Source organism: Nerophis lumbriciformis, linkage group LG20, assembly GCF_033978685.3.
Source record: "Nerophis lumbriciformis linkage group LG20, RoL_Nlum_v2.1, whole genome shotgun sequence".
Classification (NCBI taxonomy): domain Eukaryota; kingdom Metazoa; phylum Chordata; class Actinopteri; order Syngnathiformes; family Syngnathidae; genus Nerophis; species Nerophis lumbriciformis.
In genome coordinates, this window is record NC_084567.2 from 24,277,370 (window position 1) to 24,296,145 (window position 18,776).

The 18,776-nt window shown below is 40.4% G+C and overlaps 1 protein-coding gene across 3 annotated transcripts in view; it reads left to right on the plus strand.

Moving 5' to 3' along the window:
* Positions 1-622: 622 nt before the first annotated feature.
* fpgs (folylpolyglutamate synthase) overlaps positions 623-18,776 on the plus strand; it is a 54,304-nt gene continuing 36,150 nt past the window's right edge. For 2 of the 3 annotated variants that reach the window (XM_061980638.1, XM_061980639.1), the window contains exons 1-4: positions 623-805; positions 14,322-14,450; positions 14,592-14,645; positions 14,795-14,859. In XM_061980638.1, the coding sequence (XP_061836622.1) occupies positions 638-805; positions 14,322-14,450; positions 14,592-14,645; positions 14,795-14,859 (416 nt within the window). In that variant the 5' untranslated portion in view covers positions 623-637. Of the gene's footprint in view, positions 806-14,302; positions 14,451-14,591; positions 14,646-14,794; positions 14,860-18,776 lie in introns of all 3 variants that reach the window. The other variant, XM_061980640.1, reaches the window with a different exon arrangement.

An 18,776-nucleotide genomic window follows, 5' to 3' on the forward strand; every position in this document is an offset into this window, starting at 1 on the left:
ACATATGATCTAATGTAAAAAATAATTACTGACAACTAAATTGTATAATACATTTGAAATATATTGCTAATGTTTTTATTATTAAGAGACAGATAAATATAAGAAATATTATTCCATCTGCTCCTTTCTGATCATGGAAATGTATAAGAAACAAAAAAACAATGAAAGTGTGAACTGTACGTGGCTTGTATATATGCATTTTCATGAAAGGAATAAACAGAAATGATGATGATGATGATGATTAAATAATTTGAACAAGTACAATAATATAGTTAAAATATATATTAAAACAGTTAATTTTTTCTTTACTTTATGTTGTATTATTTATATTAAATTAATTACGTTTTTATATTATTATTCATATTTTTATAATTTTGAAATATATGCATTTTTTGTGTGCCGACTCTTGCAGGGATCGTGTACGTTCAATTGTGCCTAAAAATGAAAGGTCACTTGTAGTATTTAAGTAATTAAACATGAAACCTGAATCCATGCTTTTATGACAACCCAAATTACACGAAATAATGACTTTGTATTTAATTTTTCTTAGAGTTTAAAAAAAATTGCAGTGACGACATAAACACCATATTTGGTTGCGGCTTCCTGTCGCTGTCACCATATTTGGTTGCAACTTCCTATGACAGGTCGGCGCCGGATGATGGTGTGCATGTCGCGCTTGTGGCAATCGGGCTCCGTGCTCGCAGCGCGGCTCGGAAAGCGGGTTTTGTCTTGCAGCCGAGTGGGCCTTTCAGTCCAGCACTATAGCACCAAGGCAGCTCCTCACATACCGGGGATGGAGTACCAGGTGAGCATTTTTATTTCCATACCGGCCAACTGTACGCTGCTCATGCTCGCTAGCGAGCTAGCTAGTCAGGAAGAACACGTTGCAACTGCGGCTTCTAGAAAAATGTTCTGCTGGACTTCAACGTGGTTGACAGGAAATGATGAAGAAGAGCGGGTGTTTGTCGGCGTTGTCACCGCAGCTTCATCGTTTACTCTCGAAATACGACTATACAGGAAAGCACTGCCGGGCGTAACGATAATTACTTAACGTTCAATTGCAAGTAGATAGCTAGCATAACACGTGGTCTGCGTTTTATCATTCCCAATATGCCCCACATTAAGAAATGGCCGCTTTTTAATGTTGTCGTTGGCAAAGTTCCTATGTCTTAACTTAGGAGATACGGGCTGCAACTAACGATTCATTTGATAATCGATTAATCTGTTGATTATTACTTCGATTAATAATCGGATAAAAGAGACAAACTACATATCTATCCTTTCCAGTATTTTATGGAAAAAATACAGCATACTGGCGCCATGTTCTTTCAACTTCCATCCATCCATCCATCTATCTTCTTCCGCTTATCCGAGGTCGGGTCGCGGGGGCAGCAACCTAAGCAGGGAAGCCCAGACTTCCCTCTCCCCAGCCACTTCGTCCAGCTCCTCCTGGGGGATCCCGAGGCGTTCCCAGGCCAGCCGGGAAACATAGTCTTCCCAACGTGTCCTGGGTCTTCCCCGTGGCCTCCTACCGGTCGGACGTGCCCTAAACACCTCCCTAGGGAGGCGCTCGGGTGTCATCCTGACCAGATGCCCGAACCACCTCATCTGGCTCCTGTCGATGTGGAGGAGCAGCGGCTTTACTTTGAGCTCCCCCCGGATGACAGAGCTTCTCACCCTATCTCTAAGGGAGAGCCCCGCCACCCGGCGGAGGAAACTCATTTCAGCCGCTTGTACCTGTGATCTTGTCCTTTCGTGACCATAGGTGAGGATGGGAACGTAGATCGACCGGTAAATTGAGAGCTTTGCCTTCCGGCTCAGCTCCTTCTTCACCACAACGGATCGATACAGCGTCCGCATTACTGAAGACGCCGCACCGATCCGCCTGTTGATCTCACGATCCACTCTTCCCTCACTCGTGAACAAGACTCCGAGGTACTTAAACTCCTCCACTTGGGGCAAGATCTCCTCCCCAACCCGGAGATGGCACTCCACCCTTTTCCGGGCGAGAACCATGGACTCGGACTTGGAGGTGCTGATTCTCATCCCAGTCGCTTCACACTCAGCTGCGAACCGTACCGAAACGGTTCAATACAAATACAAGTACCGTTATACCCCTATTATTTTGATTGTTTCTCAGCTGTTTTGAAATGTTGCAGTTTATAAATAAAGGTTAAACAAAAAAAAAAGAACGTAGCCTCTGCGCATGCGCATAGCATACATCCAACGAATAGATGACTAAATTAATCGCCAACTATTTTTATAATCGATTTAAATCGATTGAATCGATTAGTTGTTGCAGCCCTAGTCTTAAGTATGACAGACGCTCAGACTCGCCGAGTCCTGCCTGGTATGTTGTTGCAAAACTTAGATTCGGTTACACCAGTGGTGACCAAAGTGTGGCCCATGAGCCACACGTCTTGTTAGTTTTTTTTATTGGCTCTTGTTATATTCGTATAAAGCAAAGGCAAATGTTTAAAAATGGGGGTGTACTAGTGTTGTCACGATACCAATATTTAAAAATTATTTCGGTACTTTTCGATACTTTTCTAAATGATTGATTGATTTTGATTGAATTATTTATTTCAAACCTGCACAGTACAACACACACTTTTTTTTTTTTTTTAAACATTTTGGCAGGGACATTTATGCAAGGCTTGAAAAGGGGTTGGATGAAGCAGATGCTTATAATATCCTAACCCCTCTCACTCATTCCACATTTAACATAAACAATATAATACAAGAACAATACTATACAAACAAAAACAAGAAAAGCTCCTGTACACTAACAATACAATAGTACCACTGTTACTATAAAACAAGACAAGACGAGACAAAACACACACACACACACACACACACATACACACACACATACACACACACACAGGCCCAAACACTCTCTGACCATACACCTCTCTCCCATCGCTCTGTGCTGAGGGCATCACTCTCTTTCCTCTTCGTACTTCTTCAGTACTTCTTTTTTAAACAGTCTTTTAAATGTACCGTATTTTCCGCACTATAAGGCGCACCTAAAAACCACAAATTTTCTCAAAAGCTGACAGTGCGCCTTATAATCCGGTGCGCCTTATATATGGGTTAATATTAATATTAATTTTCATAAAGTTTCGGTCTCGCAACTACGGTAAACAGCCGCCATCTTTTTTCCCCGTAGAAGAAGAAGAAGCGCGCGGTGCATGCTGGGATATGTGACGTTTCATTTCCATTTGTGTGTTTATGTAAAGACCCCAAAATGGCTCCTATTAAGTGTGTTGTCTGTCTAATTATAAATAATGCAGACGAGGCGTGTTAACTGAGTTCTCAACGTTTACTCACAGCGTGCTCATAACCACATTCTAACTGCCAGCATACAACAACGCTTCTCAGGGCTACCGCGCTAGACTGCTAACTGCGTGGGAACAGTGGATGACAGAAGGCGAACACACGTGACGTTCACCAAGACAGGGAGACAGCGCCAGACGACATACGCCACTATCTGCCAGTGGATCGTAAATGCCTGGGCTGATTCAGTCTCATCTGTGGTCCGAGCTTTCAGGAAGGCAGGAATTGTCACTGAACTAATAAACGGCAACGACACTGACTCCATTAATGACGACTTCGACGAGACGGAGCCGGCCATGTTGGATGCCGTATTCGCTCAACTGTTTAATTCGGACACTGAAGAAGAAGAATTCGAGGGATTTGTGAATGAGCTATAACTTCATAAAGTGAGCTTTACATTTTTATTTAGTGTGTTGTGTTGTGTGACATTAACGTTTGAGCAACGTTGAGTTATTGATATATTGTTATTGCTCTGCACTATTTCACGTGTTACTATATTGTGATTGCACGTTTGATTTACGTAACACGAGTAAATCAGCTGTTTATTCATTTTGGGAGTGAACGGAGTTGTCAGAACGCTGGTTTGTTATCTATTAATAAAGTTTGACTGACCTATCTGACTGTTTTGTTGACATAGGTGCGCCTTATAATCCGGTGCGCCTTATATATGAACAAAGTTTTGAAATATGCCATTCATTGAAGGTGCGCCTTATAATCCGATGCGCCTTATAGTGCGGAAAATACGGTAATCATGTTAGAACAGGTTTTTAACTCGTCCCCTAAGTTGTTCCACAGACTGACTCCACGCACTGAAATGCACATTGATTTTAAAGTTGTTCTAAATTTAGGCAAATATAATTTGTTGTTTCCTCTTAGACTGTAACTATGATGAGCATCTCTATCCTGGAATAGGTTTTGTATATTGGATGGTAGAGAGTTTTGGGATGCCCTAAACATAATTTGAGCAGTTTTAAAATTGATCACATCGTGCAGTTTAAGTTGCTTTAACTCCATGAATAGTGGATTTGAATGATGTAAGTAGTGAACATTGGACACAATCCTAATGGCCTTTTTCTGCAGAGTGACTAAAGGCTGTAGATGGGATTTATAACAATTTCCCCAGACTTCAACACAATAGTTTAGATATGACATAATAAATGAATGATACAATAAAAGCAGAGCATTGGTGTTCAATAAATGACATGATCTCCTCATCATTCCAACACATTTAATAAGGGGGACCACAAAAAAATTGCATTATTAGCTTTATTTTAACAAAAAATCTTAGGGTACATTAAACATATGTTTCTTATTGCAAGTGTGTCCTTTAATAAAATAGTGAACATATTAGACAATTTGTCTTTTAGTAGTAAGTAAACAAACAAAGGCTCCTAATTAGTCTGCTGACGTATGCAGTAACAAATTGTCATTTTCCATTCTATTATTTTGTCAACATTATTAAGGACAAGTGGTAGAAAATGAATTATTAATCTACTTGTTCATTTACTGTTAATATCTGCTTACTTTCTCTTTTAACACTTCTATTAAAATGTACTAATCACTAGGAATGATGTTCAAAACCGGTTCTCCCGATTGTTCGATAAGAAAAGAACTGATTCCATGGATTCAAATCCCTTTTTGAGAACCGGTTCCCGTTATCGAAGCCACTATAACGTATTTTCGCGGCCATAGGGCTCACCGTATTAAAAGGCGCCGTGTCACTTACGGGTGCTATTTCTGTATTTAATGCATAAATAAGGCGCAGCGTATTTTTGGACGCAGGCATGGTTAAACATACGCTAGCTTAAAACATACGCTATCTTAAATCATATGCTAGCTTAAAACATACGCTACTTTAAAACATACGCTAGCATGCATGGACGCTGTTTTAAAAAGTCAGCAGGAGCAAAGCTGAGTTCGGTTGTACTTTATTGAAGTATTTATCAATGTACTCACATTATTTTTTGATCAAACCTCATCCACAAATTTATCAAAGTCCTCATCTTCTGTGTCCGAAATGAACAGCTGTGCAAGTTCTCCATCAAACACACCAGATTCCCTCTCGTCATTTTCAAAGTCAGTCTCGTTGTCCATTAGCATAGCAAGCTAGCACAACAGTAAAAGCCGACTTCTCTTGCCCTGTTGTGCGTATCGATTCTCTACCGTGCTGGTCCCCTTCTTCTCCAGTGTGCTTGATGTGGAAAGTGAGCGGCACCTCGTCCATGTTGGTGATGTGTTTGTCGGCAATTTTTTATTTACAACGCACATAGCAGCACTATATGCTCACTGTGGGCGTGCCTTTAGCGTCCTCTCTCACCTGAAACCTTCACCCTATAACGGCCGCATGCTGTCCTCAGTAACGTCCGCTTTTCCTCCATATAAACAGCGTGCCGGCCCAGTCATATAACATCTATGGCTTTTGGAACTCGGTGCACACACAACAACCTATCTGGATTCGATAAGGAATCGGTTCGATAAGAGGATTCGATAATGGGCTCGAACTCGATAATTTCTTAACGAACATAATCCCTACTAATCACTTATTCTTCTTCTATTTGGATGTTTTACATTAGTTTTGGATGATACCACAAATTTGGGTATCAATCCGATACCAAGTCATTAGAGGATCATACATTGGTCATATTCAAAGTCCTCATGTGTCCAAGGATGTATTTTCTGAGTTTACAAACATAATATAAAAAAACGAAAGATGTTGTGATGACAAAAAATATCGACGTAATCATAGTATCGACTAGATACGCTCCTGTACTTGGTAGATTTTTAGGCCATGTCACAATACACAAGATATATCTCGATATTTTGCCTTAGCCTTGAATTAACACTTGATGCATATAATCACACCAGTATGATGATTCTAGGTGTCTACATTAAAACCTTCTTGTTCATACTGCATTAATATATGCTAATTTTAAACGTTCATGCAGAGAGGGAAATCACAACTAAGTCAATTGACCAAAACTGTATTTATTAAAAAGTTGTTAAGCAATGCCACAAACATTCATGTCATTTCAAAACAGAAAGTGCAAGATTGTCAAAGACATTTTAAAACAAGCTATTAGTGCACTTTTGTGCATGATGTCACTAAGATGACATACCAACAACCAACACTAAATTAAAGTGCACTTTTTGTACAGAACGCCACTACAATAGTTTAAAACAAAGTGATCTTTTGTGCATGATGTCACACAAGATATTTCAATAACTGTCAAATAAAAATTAGCTACATAATAGGAAATCAAATAGTGTATGTCCTTCGCTGGGTGTGGCAATGGCCGAGATGTTGACATGCAGAGTTTCAAGCACTCTTCATTCTTTAGCAGGGGACTTTTCAAATGATGCTACAAAGTAGTAGTGCTGCTACTTTTTGTAGCTGCGCTTTTGCCGCATACTTGACATATTACGGTTGTCTGTTCAACATATTCCCGCTTAAAGCCAAACCACCGCCAGACGATGAATGTTTGTCTTAGGGATGAATCCATCTTCCTCCATTTGTTACCAGATTCGCACCTTCTTTCTCTCGTATTACCACTCGCACAACCTGCCACAGAAGTAAGCTACCACAGCTAACTTTACCTATGGTACGATCCTCTCTGCTACCTCTCTGCTCCGCGAGGGCGTATGACGTCGCACGCGCGACAGTTTCTGACGTATGTAAGAAGGTGCGCTTGTTTTATCTCTCTGTGAGAAGGAGAGGCAAGAAAGAGTGAGAAAAGCCTGCAGTGTAATGCCCGCAGCTACAAACAAGTGCGTGAGAACGTATACTCGAATACTCACGATATAGTCATTTTCTATATCGCACAGAGACAAACCCGCAATATATCGAGTTTATTCGATATATCGCCCAGCCCTTTTTGGAATCTAACCCTGATATAAGTTACCCGGACATCGTCAACTGTTTGGTGAACAATGTAAGTGCCTATACCAGGGGTCGGCAACCCGCGGCTCCGGAGCCGCATGCGGCTCTTTGATCACTCTGATGCGGCTCAGCTGCATACTTGCCGACCCCCCCGATTTTCCCGGGAGACTTACGGATTTCAGTGCCTCTCGCAGAAAACTCCCGGGATTAATATTCTCCGATTTTCACCCATACAATAATAATAAGGGTGTGCCATGATGGTACAGCATTTAGCACCCTTTGCAATTTGTATTAACAGCGTGCCAGCCCAGCCTCTTGTTATATGCATCTTCTGCTTGCACACATAAGTGACAGCAAGCATACTTGGTCAACAGCCACACAGGTTACACTGACGGTGGCCATATAAAACAACTTTAACACTCTTATTTATAATGCGCCACACTTTGAACCAAAACCAAACAAGAATGACGAACACATTTCGGGAGAACATCTGCACCTTAACACAACATAAACACAACAGAACAAATACCCAGAATCCCATGCAGCCCTGACTTTTCCGGGCTACATTATACACCCCCCCTGACCACCAAACCCCGCCCCCACCCCAACCCTGCTCTTTCACACATCACCCCCCCCCCTCTGTGCGTCGGTTGAGATGGGCGGGGTTTGCTAGCGGGGGTGTATAATGTAGCCCGGAAGAGTTAGGGCTGAATGGGATTCTGGGTATTTGTTCTGTTGTGTTTATGTTGTGTTACGGTGCAGATGTTCTCCCGAAGTGTGTTTGTCATTCTTGTTTGGTGTGGGTTCACAGTGTGGCGCATTATTAGTAAGAGTGTTAAAGTTTTTTATACCTCCACCGTCAGTGTAACCTGTGTGGTTGTTGACCAAGTATGCGTTGCTGTCACTTACGTGAGCAAGCAGAAGCCCTATACAACGTGTGGTTGGGCCGGCACGCTGGTTGTTGTGGGCGCCAAATGTTGTACCATTCACGGGACGTTCGAGAGAACAGTTGCCTTGAAATCCGTAGTCTGCCGGAAAAATTGGGAGGGTTGACAAGTATGACGCTGTCAAGCGCCATTCATATAAAACCCGCGGGCGGCATTAAGATTCAATTTTCATATTAAGGTGTGGGCCGCGTGTCTGAGACCCTTCGTTTATACATAGCACAAAGCAAGAAAAAAAACTTTGTATGCAGTGTTATTTCATTTTAAATTTCAAAAGATTTTTGTGGCTCCCATTGTTTCCTTTAATTTGTGAAACTGGTCAAAATGGCTCTTTGACTGGTAAACGTTGCCGACCCCTGGCCTATACTCTGGATGAGCTCAAGGACTACAAGTCGCTGGAAGCGTACAGTTACTTTGTGTATGAATGGGTACAGGAAATTAATCTGGCTACAAAGGAAAATAAATGTGTGCTTATTGCTCGTGTTCGTCACTCACAGAGATCCACTGATCCATGTTTGGTGCAATGGGTAAGACCGTTAGTGTCTTATCAGGACACTGTACGTGCATGGCAGCCATTTGTGAAATATGTTCACATGTTGCTGCATTGTTATATGCAATTAAAGTGAGCGTGAAGATGCACAGCACAACAGTTACACAAGAAAAATCTTACTGGACACTTCCATAAGACTAACAGCCTTTTTCATCGACAAGGAAAACAACATAATTCAAAGCGCATTACTTGTTACAAAATGATCAGAGCAAACTTTATAGTGTCGTTTTGCTGGATCGGGAGTACCGTATTTTCCGCACCATAAGGCGCCCTGGGTTATAAGCCGCGCCTTCAATGAACGGCATATTTCAAAACTTTGTCCACCTATAAGCCGCCCCCCGTGTTGTAAGCCGCATCTAACTGCGCTAAAGGAATGTCAAAAAAACAGTCAAATAGGTCAGTCAAACTTTAATAATATATTAAAACCAGCGTGATGTGGGCGCGCATGGAATCGTATATCAACATGGACGAAGCTGCGTGAAAAAAGCCACCCGGCCTCTTCGCGTAAACTTAAACTTACCTTAACCACTCGCTCATCTTTTCTTCATCCATCCCTTCGAGTTAGCTTTTATGATGACGCCGGCTGGAAAGGTCTCTTTTGGCAAGGTCTTCCTTTTGAATATCACCATGGGTGGAAGTTTCTGGCCATTAGCATGGCAAGCTAGAACAACAGTGAAGGATGACTTCTCATTCCCTGTGGTGCGAATATTCACCGTACGTGCTCCCGTTGTATCCACAGTGCGGTTCACAGGAATATCAGTTGCTGTGAAATATAATCCGTGTGCGGATGGAGAGATTGCGTCTTTTCATGAACCGGATCCCTGTCGCTTTGTAGGAGCCATTTTGTGGTCTTTACAGATGTAAACACAAAAAGGAAATGATAATATCCGCGCGCTTTTTCTTCTTCTACGCGGGAGGGTGGTTGCTTACAGTAGAAGAAGAAGCGCTTCCTGTTCTATGGGGGCGGGTGCTTACCTTGGCGGTTGCTTGCGTAAAAGAAGAAGCGCTTCCTGTTCTACCGGGAAAAAAGATGGCGGCTGTTTACCGAAGTTGCGAGACCGAAACTTTATGAAAATGAATCTTAATATTTATCCATATATAAAGCGCACCGGGTTATAAGGCGCACTGTCAGCTTTTGAGAAAATTTGTGGTTTTTAGGTGCGCCTTATAGTGCGGAAAATACGGTACATCCAGCTCGAGTGACTCAAGCCAGCCACAGGTTTTGCCTTTCTGTCGACAGTTGCTCGGTTAAGTTTTCCTGCTTTACAATGACCTTAGGAATATCGTAGTAATATGTGGTTCCATGGAAATAGTGTCAAAGTGCTTTGAGTACCTTGAAGGTAGAAAAGCGCTATACAAGTATACCCATTTACTGTTTTGCCCAGCACAGTCTTCAACATGGCTGACTTCCGGAATGGTGATGTCACATGAAAACGCTGTGTTCCGGTCCCCAAACTTAGCATAAGTGTAAACCGTAGGGGTGCTGTAAAAATGTAATATCATGTATTGTAGCGCCGAGAAGAAATGACACAAAGTCTGATGCTATTTTTAACTTTTCTTATTAATCTTACAATAACAAACGGAATAATTCCATCCGGTTTTACCTCCCGTGCAAACACTTTCGTCTCGTGAGACCGCACTTCCCTGGACACACAACACTTCCTCGTTCACCTTTCAGGCACGAACAGTGTGTTTGCACACATGGAAACAACTGACTTCAAATCCCAACCACACTAACATAAAACAAACATTAGCTGGTTGTTACAGTATGAATTGATATATACAGCCTATTAGTTACACACTATTGACAAGTGATGTACCGAAAACTTGACAAGCTCGCTGCAGCTTTCTACCTTCGTCAGGGATATCGAGGGACAGAAGAATAGTCTTTAAACATGAGTACATTCTATAATAAAACCTGAAGAAGATGCTAGATTTGTTTGTTAGTTGTTTTTAATAAAAAAAAACTCATTAAGTCTGTCAACACTTGAAAAAAATCTCAACAAAGTACATTGTAAAAAAATGCAGCAACAATTGAAAATATGGCAAAACAATAAAACAATGTTAATACTAATAACAGACTTGTTTTAAACATATGTACTGTATATATTTTTTGAGCCTTTTTAAAGAAAATAATATCATTGCAAATAACTCTATGATGTCATGGTGACCACGCCCCCACCGCCACAGGTATCTTGGCAGTTTAGGGGAAACCCTACCAGCATATTTTAGAAAAAGCTATACATTTGAGACAATGCCGCCATACCAATACTGTATATGCAGTCTAGGGCTAGACAATTATGGCGCGATTATTTTGATTGATATTGTAATCACGATTAATTACACAATTATTCATTCATTTGAAAAGATGAGTATTTATTGTACCACAAAAGCTCAACTTCATATATAGTTAAAAAAAAAAACCTGGATATAAATTTAGTAATTCATACACCACAACAAGTAAAACAAAAATAATAGCAATAACAATACATTTAAATAGCAATATAAAAAAAACAATACAATTCAGTTTTTCCGTTTTTAGTTCTGTTTTTACCGTTTCAACAGTTATTTTACCACGATAGAGTATGTGCTTTTTGTGTCAACTAAAATTTAATAATGTGTCTTAATTAAATGCAAAAATCTTCACATTTATTGGTTGGTGCAATACACCTTTGGACAATTTTGACCAGTCTTTTAGGTCAAAGCCTAATCATTTTGTAAATGTATCAATAAGTGCTGAAATACATAATGATTGTACAAGGTACTTTTTTTAAATCTTCATTTTGTTAGCACAGTCAGACCGGATGGGCTATTATTGTGAAGAGGCAAGTGTGCTGTGGTGGAGGGCTGGGCGATATACGCGATATATCGCGGGGTTGTGTCTTTGCGATATAGAAAATGACTATATCGTGATATCGAGTATATGTTCTCACTAGGGATGTCCCGATCCAGGTTTTTGCACTTCCGATCCGATACCGATATTGTTTTTGCATTTCCGATCCGATACCGACCTATCCGAGCATGTATTAAAGTTTAAAGTTATTTAGCCTACTTAGTTGTCAGAATCATGTTAAAGGGTTTTAGTACTCTTGATAACAACTAGCCAGCTGAATTAGGGGAGTTTGAATAATACACAATGGTTGGTAACAAGAAACTGACCTGTTTATTCAAGGATAAACACAAAATTATACATGACAAACAGAAATGGCATCATTGAACTAGGGCTGGGCGATATGGCCTTTTTTTAATATTGCGATATTTTAAGGCCATATTGCGATACACAATATATATCTCGATATTTTGCCTTAGCCTTGAATGAACACTTGATGCATATAATCACAGCAGTATGATGATTCTATGTGTTTTGATTGATTGAGACTTGTATTAGTAGGTTGCACAGTGAAGTACATATTCCGTACAATTGACCACTAAATGGTAACACCCGAATAAGTTTTTCAACTTGTTTAAGTCGGGGTCCACTTAAATTGATTCATGATACAGATATATACTATCAGATATATACTATCATCATAATACAGTCATCACACAAGATAATCACATTGAATTATTTACATTATTTATAATCCAGGGTGTCGAGGGGAGCGCCGGATGTAAGTGTCAAAAAGACAACCAAAAGAGTTTGATATGAGAATAAATCTAAAGTTAAAATATAGGGTAGAAATGCACCCATTTGCAGGAAATGTAGTCTTGATTTTCAAAATTTTCTTTCAAGGCTTGCATGTCTACATTAAAACATTCTTCTTCATACTGCATTAATATATGCTACTTTTAAACTTTAATGCAGAGAAGGAAATCACAACTAAAAAAATGCACAAATTTTTTCATACGGTGTTGATGTGGAAATTTTTACCTCGGCATTTTGATGGTGTGGGCGTGTGGCACCGAATGGAGATAAGCGTCTCGACAGACGTCACAATATTTGAACAATGATGACGAAAACTGTTTTCTCTGTCGTGTCCGTGTGTCGAAAATTGTTTTGCGCTTTTTTTTTTTTTTTGATTTTGTGCGTGGCATAGATTTACTATGCGCAGAGGACGCTTAAACAGTGCGCAATTGCACAGGCGAGCACCTTTAGAGGGAGCGTTGCTCGCACGGCTGCGCTAGCATCATAGCTAACGTTAGCCATGCTGCTACCTCTCTGCTCCGGGAGGACGTATATGTATGTGACGTATGACGTGACAGTATGTGACGTGTGTAAGAAGGTGCGCTTGCTGTCTGTGAGAAGGAGACACAGGAAAGAGTGAGAAGAGCCTGTCATGTAATGCCAGCAGCTAAAAGCAACGGCGTGAGACTCCACAGACCTGTGGATGTGTTGAAGGTGTGCTGGAAAATGCGGAACGGAAATTACGGAGCAGCAGAAAAGTGCAATGTATTATTTAAATCTGTGCGTTGGAAAACACGGACCGGAGTTTTTTTTTTAAACTGGATCTGGATCGGCATTTTCCCATGCCTTGCCGATACGCAATTTTTGGCAAATATCGGCAGCCGATCCGATCCAAATATCGGATCGGGACATCCCTAGTTCTCACGCAGTTGCTTTTAGCTGCGAGCATTACACTACATGCTCTCCTCGCACTTTCCTGTCTCTGCTTCTCACAGACAGCAAGCGCACTTTCTAACACACGTCACATACTGTTTTACGTCATACTGTCACGCCATACTGTCACATCATATGTCACATACGTATACGCCCTCCCCGAGCAGAGAGGTAGCAGCATGGCTAACGTTAGCTGTGATGCTAGCGGTAATACGAGAGAAAGAAGGTGCGAATCTGGTAACAAATGAAGGAATAATTAGTTCCCAAGAAAAACAGCAGGGGGTCCATCGTCTGGCGGTGGTTCGTCTTCAAGTGGGAAGATGTCGAACAGACAACCGTAATTTGTCAAGTGTGGGGCAAAAGCGTTGCTATAAAAAGTAGCATTACTGCTGTAACAAACAGTTCAGGGTGTCCCAAGTTACCGGAGTGGGTTAGGTAAGGAGGAGGAGTTTTGTCCCTCCAGAGTTGTTGCAGTAGGGCTGTGACGTAGGGTGTGTGTGGTTGTGGAAGGAGGTGTGTGATGTTGACATTAAAGAAGCGGTGGCTACCGAACCTGTTCTAATGTCTCCCGTTTATTATTTTATTAGATAAGTACACTGTATAGGCGAACCCAGGACACTCTGCTGCACTGCTAATATGTAGCATCATTTGAAAAGTCACCCGCTAGACAATGAAGAGAGCTTACTCCGCACGTCAATATCTCCGTTTGGTGCCACACGCCAACACCATCAAAATGCAGAGGCAAACATTTCCAGATCAACACCGTATGAAAAAAATAGAGATTTTTTTTTTTTTTAGTTGTGATTTCCTTCTCTGCATGAAAGTTTAAAAGTAGCATATATTAATGCAGTATGAAGAAGAATGTTTTAATGTAGACACATAGAATCATCATACTGCTGTGATTATATGCATCAAGTGTTCATTCAAGGCTAAGTGGTGTACCCGCCATCATATTATTCTAAGCAGAAAGGCCTCTGGATTCTTGTACAACGAAACTGAGGTCCTTGAATAATCTTAAGTGATCTTAATAGTTTACCACTTTTGTTGTAGGATGCCGTTTGCACTCTTAACACACTTCAGACTAATGCCAGCGCTCTGGACGAGGTACGGCGGGTGCGAAACCACCCTGAGCTGCAGCTCCAGGCCATGAAAGGTTTCCTGGAACGGGCTGGCCTCACAGTGAGTACATAATTGCGCTCATGTAGGGCAAAGGGGCACATTCTGATGCTGTAATGATTACAAAAACACTATTGTTATTGGTTCAGTAGTTACAAGTTATTGCCTAATTGCTTATCTTGTGTTTGTTTTTTGTTTTTAAAGGTGAAGGAACTAGACCACCTAAACATCATTCATGTGACAGGAACAAAGGGCAAGGTGAGCTGACCCTACTCATGCTGCATTTGTCTTTGTGTGCATGTATAATCCGTGTCTAGATATAGATCTATATTGTATAGTATAAAACAGGCTTTAAGGAGACGGAAATATATATAAACATGGTAATTCAATTTCTTTTCATCTTTCAGGGCTCAACATGTGCATTTACTGAACAGATTTTAAGATCTTACGGCTTCCGGACAGGATTTTACAGGTAAACATTCAATGTTTGAGGAAATATCCATAGATATGTTCATACTGCTGAGAAAGTAGCTTTTTTTTAGTTATTTGATAAGAATTAATAATTGATAACTATGTAGTTTTGATAAGAACTATTTAGCAATGTGTGCCATTTACAAAATGTCAAATTATAACAACAAAAAATACTGATTATGTTTTCTATATGGAAATTTATTGATCAATTTAATAGTTTAAAACTAGTAGATTGGATAAAATGGGGAACATCTCACAATGTTCTGAACTCCTGTTTCGACATCAGTTGCCTACACTATTGACAGAATTCCTAACCAACAATTACTTAAGTCATGGGATAGGCTCCAGCACCCCCGCCACCCCAAAAGGGACAAGCGGTACAAAATGGATGGATGGATGTTTAAAGTTAAAGTGCCAATGATTGTCACACACACACATGGTGTGGTGAAATTTGTCCTCTGCATTTGACCCATCCCCTTGTTCACCCCCTGGGAGGTGAGGGGAGCAGTGGGCAGCAGCGGTGCCGCGCCCGGGAATCATTTTTGGTGATTTAAATTTAGATAATTATCTCGCCAAAATGAGAAATTGTCATACCGATAAATTTGATAACATTAAAAAAAAAAAAAAGCCATACAAAAGAAAAGCTACAATAAAGCGAGATTATCCGTACTGTGCTGTAGGTGTGTAGGGTCAGCAAATCAAGCGCTCCTTTTTCCCCTCATGCTGTAAACAGCCTATTGTAAACTTCTCCTGAGTTTAGTGTTAACAGACATGGCGTCAATCATGGGGGACTTTTTCACTGTTTCAGAGGAAGATATCACCTAATGATCTATAAAACAAATCCGCAAGGAGGAAAAAAACATAATTTTTAACACATCAAACCTTATCAGCTAACTCAAACGCTTGAAACACTACGAAGGTGTTTTAAAAAGCCTACAAAGATGCCTGCGCTGCCAAATAAACTGCCCCAAAAGCCAGCCGCTAAGAAATGTGTGCACAAACTACAGATAAATCTAAATCTAAATTTAAAAAATAACATATCAAAAATGTATCTATATCGGTATCCTCCTGGAAAAAAAATATTCTGTATCCTTAATTTTTATGCTCATGCCTAACATGTTTGAGTGTTTGTGTGATAACTTGTAGTTTGAATTAAATACACTTGAGATTAGGAGTCCAAAAGACAACATTTTCAAAAGGTCTCATTTGTGTTTCATGGACACTATGGGGGTCAGAATACTTGCTGGTTGGTCAGGGATTAAATACTCCCCTCAACCAAATACAAATGATTAATCACTAGGGATGCAACGGTATCAAAATCTTACGATACGATATCACGGTATTAAGGCTGCGGTGCAATACTATTGCAGTAGCTTGGTAAAAATGCCATAGTGTGTAAAATGAAGTGGCAGGAATTATTACAAACCCCGTTTCCATATGAATTGGGAAAATTTGTTAGATGTAAATATAAACGGAATACAATGATTGGCAAATAATTTTCAACCCATATTCAGTTGAATATGCTACAAAGACAACATATTTGATGTTCAAACTGATAAACATTTATTTTTTTGCAAATAATCATTAACTTTAGAATTTGATGCCAGCAACACGTGACAAAGAAGTTGGGAAAGGTGGCAATAAATACTGATAAAGTTGAGGAATGTTCATCAAACACTTATTTAGAACATCCCACAGGTGAACAAGCAAATTAGGAACAGGTGGGTGCCATGATTGGGCATAAAAGTAGATTCCATGAAATGCTCAGTCATTCACAAACAAGGATGGGGCGAGAGTCACCACTTTGTCAACAAATGCGTGAGCAAATTGTCGAACAGTTTAAAAAAAACCTTTCTCAACCAGCTATTGCAAGGAATTTAGGGATTTCACCATCTACGGTCCATAATATCATCAAAGGGTTCAGAGAATCTGGAGAAATCACTGCACGTAAGCAGCTAAGCCCGTGACCTTCGTTCCCTCAGGCTGTACTGCATCAACAAGCGACATCAGTGTGTAAAGGATATCACCACATGGGCTCAGGAACACATCAGAAACCCACTGTCAGTAACTTCAGTTGGTCGCTACATCTGTAAGTGCAAGTTAAAACTCTCCTATGCAAGGCGAAAACAGTTTATCAACAACACCCAGAAACGCCGTCGGTCGCTGGGCCTGAGCTCATCTAAGATGGACTGATGCAAAGTGGAAAAGTGTTCTGTGGTCTGACGAGTCCACATTTCAAATTGTTTTTGGAAACTGTGGACGTCGTGTCCTCCAGACCAAAGAGGAAAAGAACCATCCGGATTGTTATAGGCGCAAAGTTGAAAAGCCAGCATATGTGATGGTATGGGGGTGTATTAGTGCCCAAGACATATGAAGGCGCCATTAATGCTGAAAGGTACATACAGGTTTTGGAGCAATATATGTTGCCATCCAAGCAACGTTACCATGGACGCCCCTGCTTATTTCAGCAAGACAATGCCAAGCCACGTGTTACATCAACGTGGCTTCATAGTAAAAGAGTGCGGGTACTAGACTGGCCTGCCTGTAGTCCAGACCTGTCTCCCATTGAAAATGTGTGGCGCATTATGAAGCCTAAAATACCACAATGTAAACCCCCGGACTGTTGAACAACTTAAGCTGTACATCAAGCAAGAATGGGAAAGAATTCCACCTGAAAAGCTTCAAAAATTGGTCTCCTCAGTTTCCAAACGTTTACTGAGTTTTGTTAAAAGGAAAGGCCATGTAACACAGTCGTGAACATGCCCTTTCCCAACTACTTTGGTACGTGTTGCAGCCAATTAAATTCTAAGTTATTTATTATTTGCAAAAAAAAAAAAGTTTCAGTTTGAACATCAAATATCTTGTCTTTGTAGTGCATTCAATTGAATATGGGTTGAAAAGGATTTGCAAATCATTGTATTCCGTTTATATTTACATCTAACACAATTTCCCAACTCATATGGTAACGGGGTTTGTAGGATAAACACACTTACTGTAATTGAACACAAATGTAATACTAAAATGTTCTAACCATATGTCCTTACTACAAACAAGTATTTCTAAGTGTAAATAATTGTGCAGGAACATCTATTGTTTTAAGCACATATTTAAAAGAATAACTAGGTTGATTGGCAACACTAAAATTGGCCCTAATGTGAGTGTGAATGTTGTCTATCTGCCTTCCGCCCAAATCCAGCTGAGATAGGCTCCAGCACCCCCCGTGACCTCGAAAGGGACAAGCGGTAGAAAATGGATGGATGGAACTTACAGTTGATGACTTTAAAGTAACAATGTAAACATTCAGTGTAGCAAGTGTAAAACAATATAATACTGTTTGGTGTCTTTCAACTTTCATATTTTCAAACGCGACATCGAGAAAGACGAGCGGTTAAAAAAAATAGACGGATGGATAAGTAGCTTTTTAGTTTACTCGTATTTCCCGCTCTGAACTTTTTTTTGGTGATTTCCCTTTTTGGCTGTTTCTGTGTGTCGCCTTGGAAAACACTTAAAACGAAAGTGGCGCGCTTTGCTTTGCTGAATGCAGAATTTTTTACCTCCACCAAAGAGGTTATGTTTTGGCCTGGGCTTGTTTGTGTGTTTGTTAGCAACATAACCCAACCAGTTATGGACAGTTTTAACGTCTCAAAAACGATTCCTTTTATCTACGACGAGTACAAACACACTTTACTTAATGCTTCCAGCGTTCCACGCTCCCTCCTTGCCATTCCCATACTTCGCAGAGAAACATGGGAGATGTACCGGTAGTTTATTTACAGACCTGGCCAATGTTAAAATGCCAGAAAAAACCACACTCAAAGTTTTCGTTTGATACCATCGCATTTCACGATATTATAGAGACTTTGAAACCAAAATACCGTGGGATTTGTAATACCTTATTAATCACCATTTTTAGAGTTT